At 40.8% G+C, this 10,493-nt stretch overlaps 1 protein-coding gene across 5 annotated transcripts in view; it reads left to right on the top strand.

Annotated features, from left to right (window-relative positions):
• Positions 1–10,493, top strand: part of ccdc146 (coiled-coil domain containing 146) — a 124,127-nt gene that overhangs the window by 75,540 nt on the left and 38,094 nt on the right. For all 5 annotated transcript variants that reach the window (XM_057855067.1, XM_057855069.1, XM_057855066.1 and 2 more), the window contains 2 exons: positions 7,101–7,183; positions 9,810–10,025. In XM_057855067.1, the coding sequence (XP_057711050.1) occupies positions 7,101–7,183; positions 9,810–10,025 (299 nt within the window). The remainder of the gene's footprint in view (positions 1–7,100; positions 7,184–9,809; positions 10,026–10,493) is intronic.

The following is a 10,493-nucleotide window of genomic DNA, read 5'->3' as shown; positions in this document are numbered from 1 at the left end:
GAAAACAATCACAGAAGGTGGAAAATTATCTAAGGATCCATCACATTTAATATTTTGCGCCCCCCCCCCCCTCCCCCTATGGCAGCAATAACTTCAACCAGACGCTTCCTGTAGCTTCAGATCAGTCTGTCACATCGATCAGGACTAATCTTGGCCCATTCTTCTCTACAATCGCTGTCATTAGGTAATGCCACAGCATCTCAATGGGGTCTGGACTTTGACGTGGCCACTCCAGAACGTGTATTTTGTTCTCCTGAAAAAATTCTGAAGTTGATTTACGTCTGTGTTTTGGTTCATTGTCTTTTTAGCCTCACCTGTCTGACAGATGGCCTCAGGCAAAACATCCTTATAAACTTTTGAATTCATTCTTCCATTAATGATTGCAAGTTGTCCAGGCCCTGAGGCAGCAAAACAGCCCCAAATCATGATGCTCCCTCCACCGTGCTTCACTGTGGGGACGAGTTGTTGATGTTGGTGAGCTGTTCCATTTTTCCTCCACTCATGTGTGTTACTCCCAAACAATTCAACTTTGGTTTCATCAGTTCACAAAATATTTTGCCAAAACATCTGTGGAGTGTCCAAGTGCCTTTTTGCGATCATTAAACGAGCAACAATGTTTTTTTTTTTTAGACAGCAGTGGCTTCCTCCGTGGAGTCCTCCCATGAACACCATTCTTGGCCATAGTTTTACATATAGTTCATGTATGCACAGAGATATTGGACTGTGCCAGTGATTTCTGTAAGTCTTTAGCAGACACTCTAGGGTTCTTTTTTACCTCTCTGAGTATTCTGCGCTGAATTCTTGGTGTCATCTTTGGTGGACTGCCACTTCTTGAGAGAGAAGCAACAGTGCCAAACTATCTCCATTTGTTGACAACTTGTCTGACTGTCGATTGATGAACATCCAGACTTTTAGAGATGGTTTTGTATCCTTTCCCAGCTTTATACAAATCAACAATCCTTGATCGCAGGTCTTCAGACAGCTGTTTTGACCGAGCCATGATGCACATCAGACAATGCTTCTCATCAAGACAATTCTTACTAGGTGTGTGCTTTATAGTGGGCAGGGCAGCTTTAAACCACTCATCTGTGATTGGCCACACACCTGACTTAATTTTTTTGTCAAAAATTTGTTTTAATTGCTTTTCAAGTCTCCTTAGGCAGAGGGTTCACTTACTTATTTTTCCCCTCTTCTGTCATTGTTTGCATGCTATCCTTATTAAAATATGAAAACCTATAAATGTTTGGGTGGTTTCAGTTAAGGCAGACCGTTTTTTCATCTGTGTGATTTTGACAAAAATCAGATCAAATTTGAGGTTCATTATATGCAGAAATGTGAGAAATTCCTAAAGGTTCAGATACTTTTTCATACTACTCTATGTGAAAGCCTATTTTCGTTGCCAGCCAAATGGATTGGACATCCATCATTGTCAATGGCAGCCAAAGAGTTAAAGATGCGTAAGATCTAATTCTGCAAAGGACCTTGCCCACACTCATCATTAGAGACTTACAAATGAGTGTTATTGCTTCTATGTCCTGTATTAATTTTTAATGTTTCCTACCATCACAAGGGAATGAAGGCAAAGCATAAAAACAAATTTTGTTTTAATCTTGGCTGGTGTTTTATACACTATCAGAAACTACCGTCAGATTGGACCAACAGTTGCCACATGGAAATGAAAAAGCTCCCGCGGACACACTTGCGGATGTCATTAACTAGCGTGGATGCTCTCAATTCATTTGCACTGCTTAAGGATTCTCTGTGTGCTGGGAGTAACTTCACATTCTAACATTGCATCAGAAGTTAATTAAGCTTATGGTTGGTCCAAATCTACAATGCGAAACCGCGACTTTATTCAAAATTCATGCTACAACCCTTTGTAAACATTCTGTTGTTTTCAAGTTTTCCAGTTTATTTGGATGATTGAGGTCATCGGGTGTTTATTTTGCACGTACATGAAAGCAAAGTTCCTTTTAGTCTATTTTTTTTCCCTCTCTCTGCAAGTTCCCCAACTTTCCAACATCCATTCACGGGTTATTGTTTTTTCGTCACGCCGTCACCTAGATTATTTTGTGATTCATAGCATTCATTTCACCAGGACGGAAGTAGAACCGAGCGCAGATGGAACAGTGGAAGGGAAATATTACAAGTGAAGGGCCCTCACCTTCTCGCTGTGATTCAGTCTGCCTGCGGGCGCCATTCCAAATCAAAAAGTCAATATCAGAACATGACGGGGAAGATAGCGAGAGAGATGATGATTCCCCTCACAGTCATGATCATTGAAGTTGTATTTTGCCATGCATTAGCCAGACTATTAGGATCAATGCAGAACATTCTCCCTTTACCATTGTTTCTCATTGCATTCATGTGGATCTGCATGTCATCAGCTCCTTTTATGAAGTCAAATGAGGTGTCAAAAATATTCGAAATGCTCCTCACTTAACCATCTACAGTGGGGCAAATAAGTATTTAGTCAACCACTAATTGTGCAAGTTTTCCCACTTGAAAATATTAGAGAGGCCTGTAATTGCCAACATGGGTAAACCTCAACCATGAGAGACAGAATGTGGGGGAAAAAAAAACAGAAAATCACATTTGTTTGATTTTTAAAGAATTTATTTGCAAATCATGGTGGAAATACCAAAAATTCTTTTCAATACTTTGTTATGTACCCTTTGTTGGCAATAATGGAGGCCAATAGTTTTCTGTAACTCTTCACAAGCTTTTCACACACTGTTGCTGGTATGTTGGCCCATTCCTCCATGCAGATCTGTTTTGGGGCTGTCGTTGGGCAACACGGACTTTCAACTCCCTCCACAGATTTTCAATGGGGTTGACATCTGGAGACTGGCTAGGCCATTCCAGGACAATGAAATGCTTCTTACTAAGCCACTCCTTTGTTGCCCTGGCTGTGTGTTTAGGATCATTGTCATGCTGAAAGACCGACCCACGTCTCATCTTCAATGCCCTTGCTGATGGAAGGAGATTTTCACTCAAAATCTCTCGATACATGGCCCCATTTATTCTTTCCTTTACACAGATCAGTCGTCCTGGTCCCTTTGCTAAAAAACAGCCCCAAAGCATGATGTTTCCACCCCCATGCTTCACAGTAGGTATGGTGTTCTTCGGATGCAATTCAGTATTCTTTCTCCTCCAAACACGAGAACCTGTGTTTCTACCAAAAAGTTCTGTTTTGGTTTCATCTGACCATAACACATTCTCCCAGTCCTCCTCTGGATCATCCAAATTCTCTCTAGCGAACTGCAGACGGGCCTGGATGTGTACATTCTTCAGCAGGGGGACACGTCTGGCAGTGCAGGTTTGAGTCCCTGGCGGCACATTGTGTTACTGATAGTAGCCTTTGTTACAGTGGTCCCAGGTCTCTGTAGGTCATTCACTAGGTCCCCCGTGTGGTTCTGGGATTTTTGCTCACTGTTCTTATCATTTTGACTCCACGGGGTTGGGATCTTGCATGGAGCCCCAGATCGAGGGAGATTATCAGTGGTCTTGTATGTGTCCCATTTTCTAATTATTGCTCCCACAGTTGATTTCTTTACACCAAACGTTTTACCTATTGCAGATTCAGTCTTCCCAGCCTGGTGCAGGTCTACAATTTTGTCTCTGGTGTCCTTCAACAGCTATTTGGTCTTGGCCATCGTGGAGTTTGGAGTGTGACTGACTGAGGTTGTGGACAGGTGTCTTTTATACTGATAATGAGTTAAAACAGGTGCCATTAATACAGGTAACGAGTGGAGCCTCGTTAGAAGAAGTTAGACCTCTTTGACAGCCAGAAATCTTGCTGGTTTGTAGGTGACCAAATACTTATTTTCAACTCTAATTTGGAAATAAATTCTTTAAAAATCAAACAATGTTATTTTCTGTTTTTTTTTCACATTCTGTCTCATGGTTGAGGTTTACCCATGCTGACAATTACAGGCCTCTCTAATCTTTTCAAGTAGGAGAACTTGCACAATTGGTGGTTGACTAAATACTTATTTGCCCCACTGTATTGCCCCACTTGCTCCACTCACCTAGTTCTGCATGCATGTGGAGATACTGACGGCACGCATAAATATAATTTAGCGATTGTCTCACATCAAAGATGGCCGGCCACATGTTACGCCTTACCCGCTCACCCCATAAAATCGTCCTATTCTCTTTAATGGCTGCAGATAAGTCTCATCATGAGCAGAAGGGGCGAGGCCTGCCTCCAAACGCTCCAGGCTGTTTCAGATCAAATGTTCAATGCGCAGCCAAGATGTCTGCCGTTTCACTGCCTCGTCATCTGTGACTGTAAAAATCACAACACCGATCTTATTCGGTGAGTCATACGCTTCCAAATTTGCCGTTGTTTCATTCCTAAATGCTGAGCGTGGCGATAATAAAGCTTTGTTCCGGAGCCTGTGATCAATTCCATGACTAACAATGAACATGCTGGCCTGGATGACCCACTTCATATTTCAAAATGGAAAATTGCGACACATTTTTAGAACACACGCCGACGTTGTGCTCGACCTGACATTGTCTGACTGTTAACAAGCTGCAAGACATCAGGATAAATCTTATTAACGACAAACCCTATTATCTGATGAACCCTCATTGCTCTTTTGAGCCTTTGGAGGAGTGCGTTTGACAAGCGGGCAGATATTGTATAACAAAACAAATCGTAAACAACATAATTATCTATGTTTAAAAGTCACATTGCGGTACATGTTTGTGTTGTTGAGGGTACTTACGGCACAGTCAAGGTTATCCTCTCATTATCCCCTCATCCCGACTGGCCTGGCTCCCAAGATAAGAGAGGAGCACCTGTCCGCCTTTTCCATCATTGTGACACACTAAAGTACCACGCAACGGGGTGAAATTTAACCACAGCAGTCTTTTTAGTGAAAACACCGATAATCCAGTTAAAGGTGCTGCAAAAAGGGGAAATCATCAACATTTTCTACCTCAAGTTCTTTATCTTCAAGTGGTTCCCGCTTGCTTTTTAACTCATTGATGGCGATAGGTGTCCAATCCATTTTGACAGGGAAGGCTAGCAGATAAGCCTCTTTTCAACATACATGTTTTTCTTTTACCAACTACCCTCACACATACAGTGGTATGAAAAAGTATCTGAACCTTTTGAAATTTCTCACATTTCTGCATAAAATCATCAAATTTGATCAGATCTTTGTCAAAATCACACAGATGAAAAAACAGTGTCTGCTTTAACTAAAACCACCCAAACATTTATAGGTTTTCATATTTTAATGAGGATAGTATGCAAACAATGACAGACGGGGGACAAACAAGTAAGTGAACCATCACATTTAATATTTTGTGCCCCCCCCCCCCCCCCCCCCCCCCGGCAGCAATAACTTCAACCATACGCTTCCTGTAGCTTCAGATCAGTCTGGCACATCGATCAGGACTAATCTTGGCCCACTCGTCTCTAAAAAATTCCTGTAGTTCAGTCAGATTCCTGGGATGTCTGGCATGAATCGCTGTCTTTAGGTCATGCCGCAGCATCTGAATGGGGTTCAGGTCTGGACTTTGACTTGGCTACTCCAGAACATGTATTTTGTTCTACTGAAACCAGTCTGAAGTTGATTTACTTCTGTGTTTTGACCATTGTCTTGTTGCAGCATCCATCCTCTTTTTAACTTTAACTGTACGACATACAGCCTCAGGTTTTCCTGCAAAACGTTTGCATTCATTCTTCCATTAATGATTGCAAGTTGTCCAGGCCCTGAAGAAGCAAAACAGCCCCAAATCATGATGCTCTCTCCACCATGCAGCATCTCAATGGGGTTCAAGTCTCGACATTGACTTGGCCACTCCAGAAAGTGTATTTTGTTCTTCTGAAACCAATCAGAAGTTGATTTACTTCTGTGTTTTGGATTATTGTCTTGTTGCAGCATCCATCCTCTTTTTAGCTTCAACTGTCCGACATACAGCCTCAGGTTTTCCTGCAAAATGTTTGCATTCACTCTTCCATTAATGATTGCAAGTTGTCCAGGCCCTGAGGAAGCAAAACAGCCCCAAATCATGATGCTCTCTCCACCATGCTTCACAGTGAGGATGAGGTGTTGATGTTGGTGAGCTGTTCCATTTTTCCTCGACACATGACGTTATGTGTTACTCCCAAACAATTCAACCATTTCATCAGTCCATGAAATATTTTGCCAAAACTCCTGTGGAATGTCCAAGTGCCTTTTGTGAACATCAAACGAGCAACAATGTCCTTTTACACAGCAGTGGCTTCCTCTGTGGAGTCCTCCCATGAACACCATTCTTGGCCATAGTTTTACATATAGTTAATGTATGCACAGAGATATTGGACTGTACCAGTGATTTCAGTATTCTGCGCTGAACTCTTGGCATCATCTTTGGCAGACGGCCACTCCTTGGGAGAGAAGCAACAGTGCCAAACTCTCTCTATTTGTAGACAACTTCTCTGACTGTCGATTGATGAACATCCAGGCTTTTAGAGATGGTTTTGTATCCTTTCACAGCTTTATACAAATCAACAATCCTTGATCGCAGGTCTTCAGACAGCTCTTTTGACCGAGCCATGATGCACATCAGACAATGCTTCTCCTCAAGACAATTCTTACCAGGTGTGTGTTTTATAGTGGGCAGGGCAGCTTTAAACCACCCATTAGTGAGTGGGCACACACCTGACTTAAATTGTTTGGTAAAAATTGGTTTCAATTGCTCTTTGGGTCTCCTTAGGCAGAGGGTTCACTTACTTATTTTCCCCTTCTGTCATTGTTTGCATGCTATCCTCATTAAAATATGAAAACCTATAAATGTTTGGGTGGTTTTAGATAAAGCAGACACTGTTTTTTCATCTGTGCGATTTTAAAAAAGATCACAGTTAACGGTGATTTAATGCAGAAATGTGAGAAATCCCAAAAGGTTCAGATACTATTTCATACCACTGTAACACTGGAACCCAATGAGTTAATGTTGAGGATTGCCTTTTTCCGATAAAGGTTTGGAAAAGTGTTTGAAAGCATTTGCGGTTTATCACAGCAGGCCTCTTAACACAAGGCTTTTGTTGGTGTTTTTATGCATCCATTTTATTGACGTTGTGCCTTTTTGTTGCTTTTCAGATGCTGTCACTAGGCAAAATCAGTCACACCAAAGTGGACAAGTTGAAAGCAATCTACAGGCGACTCAGTGATGAAGTGAAACGGTATGCAGCCTTGTTTTTAGTGGAAACAAAAGGCGAGCTTCTTACATTTTTGGTTGATATGTGGAAGCCAAAGCCTGCAAAGAAGAGAAGATGGGTGGAGACATTGCACCGTTTGCCAAAACTAATGAGTCCATTTTCAGGTTTAACTCATTCACTGCAGTGGATTAGTATACAGTCCCTGACAATAGTCTTGTCGCTTATCCATTTTGTAGAAACAATTGCGAATAACCTGACTTTTAATTTTTCAATTGGTTTCAGAAATGGCTCGTATGAAAGCTAAGACCCTCCCAAATGATGTTGAACGTATGAAAATATATTTGTTTCACTGAAAAAAGATTTATCATTAAATGAAGACATAAAGGTCAAATTTTGGCAAGACAAAAGTTTTGTCGTCTACAGAAAGTAGTGTGAAAATTGAACAAAAAATGTACTTCAAATACAAAAATATGTTACATAACATCAGCGAATTAAGTAGTAGTGCTGTGAGATCCAAATTCAATATTTTATATGACTTTCATGGGCTTGAAGGACTGCGTCCATGCAGTTCGGCAAGGATTCATACAATTTATTGATGAAGTCATCAGGAACATCAAAGAAAGCAGACTTGCATGCCTCCCAGAGTTCATCAACATTCTTGGGTTTCGTCTTCCATGCTCATGCTCAATGATTTTCATGTCTGGTGACTGGGCTGGCCAGTCCTGGAGGATCTTGATCTTCTTTGCCTTGAGGAACTTTGAAGTAGAGATTGAAGTATGCGATGGAGCACCATCCTGCTGCAGAATTTGTCCCTTTATATGGTTCGTAATGTAAGAGGCAGCTAAAATTTGTTGATATTTCTGACTATTTATGTTGCCTTCCACCCTGCAGCTCTCTCTCACACCCCCACACTGTATGTAACCCCAGACCATGATTTTGGTAATGATGTAACCACCAAACTTGACTGCTTTCTGAGTGAATCTCTGATCCCTGCGGGCTCGAGTAGGTCTCCTGCAATGTTTGTGGCGACTGTGGTGTAATTCAATGGAAGATTCATCTGAAAAATCCACCTTTTGCCACTTTTCCAGCGTCCATCCTTTTGACAGCCGGTGGGCCTTGGCATATGCCACACGTTTTTTTAATTGTCTGCACCCTGAGAGATAAATGGTCTGAAATATCAAAATCTTAGCTGCCTCTTACATTCCTAACCATAAAAAGGGACAAATTCTGCAGCATGATGGTGCTTCATCGCGGACTTCAATCTCTACCTCAAAGTTCCTCAAGGCAAAGAAGATTAAGATCCTCCAGGACTGGCCAGCCTAGTCACCAGACATGAACATCAATGAGCATGTCTGGGGTAGGATGAAAGAGGAAGCATGGAAGACGAAACCCAAGACTGTTGAGGAAATCTGGGAGGCATGCAAGACTGCTTTTTTTCATGTTCCTGATGACTTCATCAATAAATTGGATGAATCCTTGCCGAAGCCCAAGGAAGTCATACTAAATATTAAATTTGGATCTCACAGCACCACTACTTAATTCGCTTATGTTATGAAACATATTTTTGTATTTGAAGTAGTGCTGCAACGATTAATCGATTAACTCGAGTATTCGATTAGAAAAAAATATTTTAATTAATTTTTATTGATTCAAGTATTCGTTTAATTAAAGTGGTGTTGTATCGGTTTATTTTGAAAGTGTTTGCATTTACTTTTATTGATTAGGGTGGATACACTGCCCTCTGATCTGCCTCATTTCAGAAGGCTGAATCCAACTTTTCCCTGTTAAGACCAACGTAAGCTAAGTTTTTGTTTGAGCTAATGTTTTTTTATGCATTCATAATTTAGTTCATAGGCATATTTAGCTGTTTTATGTGGGTATGTGTGTATGAACCATTTGTTAAGAGCATTGTAAAATAAAAGTTAGCATTTTATAGCATTTAAACTAGCGGCCTTTTGCTATTTAATTTAGCCAATTGTTCTTTTGTTGTACATAGATCCTTATTATTTTTTTTTATTCCATTTGAGCCTTAGCTCAGGTATTTTAATTTTTCATGTTCCTTATTCGATTACTCGATTAATTGAACTAACTAGTTCATCGATTAATCGACAACTAAAATAATTGATAGCTGCAGCCCTAATTTGAAGTACATTTTTTTGTTCAATGTTCACACTACTTTCTGTAGACGACAAAACTTTTGTCTTGCCAAAATTTGACCTTTATGTCTTCATTAAACTCTAAATCTTTTTTCAGTGAAACAAATCTATTTTTGTACATTTAACATCATTGGGGAGGGTCATAGTTTTCATATGAGCCATTTCTGAAACCAATTGAATCGTTAAAAGTCAGGTTATTAGCAATTGTTTCTACAAAATGGATAAGCGACAAGACTTTTGTCAGGGACTGTGTTCTTCACCTAGAAACAGAGTATACACATCTGTTTTTTTTTAATTGGTTCACTATGAATTTCAATCTTGAAAACAATTTTACCACTGCACAACAGCCAGTAGATGGCAGTAGTTTTTTTTTTTTTTTTTTTGTGAGAGACAAAGTATATTATTGCAGCTTTATAAATATAGATTGCAATAATATGTAGAAGCGCACATTTTGTTCCTGATGCTAGAGAAGTTGATGCTTTTGTCATCTACAGTGCCCAGAATTCAGAGGCCCTTCTTTTCGAAAAAGCGAAGAGACTCCGTGCCGATCTAAGAAAGCTGCAATCAGAATTGGAGAAAAAAGAAGATCGGGGCTGCTCCGAGGAGCCCACGAGCGAGTCGGGCAAGCTGAGGCAGCAACTCCTGCAGGCATTCGACCAACTGAGAGCAGCCGAGGACAGAGACTACATGACACAGCACCAGCTCAAATGGTGAGACGACTGCATGCATATGCATTCACCACCAGCTCTCCGGCTTAGCGCTCAAAATCTTTGACTGCAAAAACTTGCTTTTTGATGTTACATTATGTACTAATGTTGAAGGGGAAATGTATAACAGCAAAGTGTTTTTCTTGTAACTTGAAAAGAAGCTTTATCACATAAACAGTGTCTGTCAAACCAAACACCAGTTGCCAGTGGAATTCAATATTTCCTCCCTGTAAAGTGTTTACTTGTTCAAATGCTCTGCCCAGGTTAGTGTCTTGACGTCAGCACTCCAGATATTTATATTAAAGTTTCCCTCTTTTTCTCTCTCACAAGCCGTTTTCCTCCATTCGGCCACAGGCCTCCCTTTTTCCTTCCTCCAAATCTTTCAGCGCGGCTATCAGTACGTCCAAAGGGTCAAATGCACCCAGAGAAATGGAAAAGAACACTTCAGTGCTCCCCCGGAGGTTAGAGGAA

This window comes from Corythoichthys intestinalis, chromosome 13, assembly GCF_030265065.1.
Source record: "Corythoichthys intestinalis isolate RoL2023-P3 chromosome 13, ASM3026506v1, whole genome shotgun sequence".
Taxonomy (NCBI): Eukaryota; Metazoa; Chordata; class Actinopteri; order Syngnathiformes; family Syngnathidae; genus Corythoichthys; species Corythoichthys intestinalis.
This window is presented reverse-complemented; position numbering and strand designations above follow the sequence as displayed.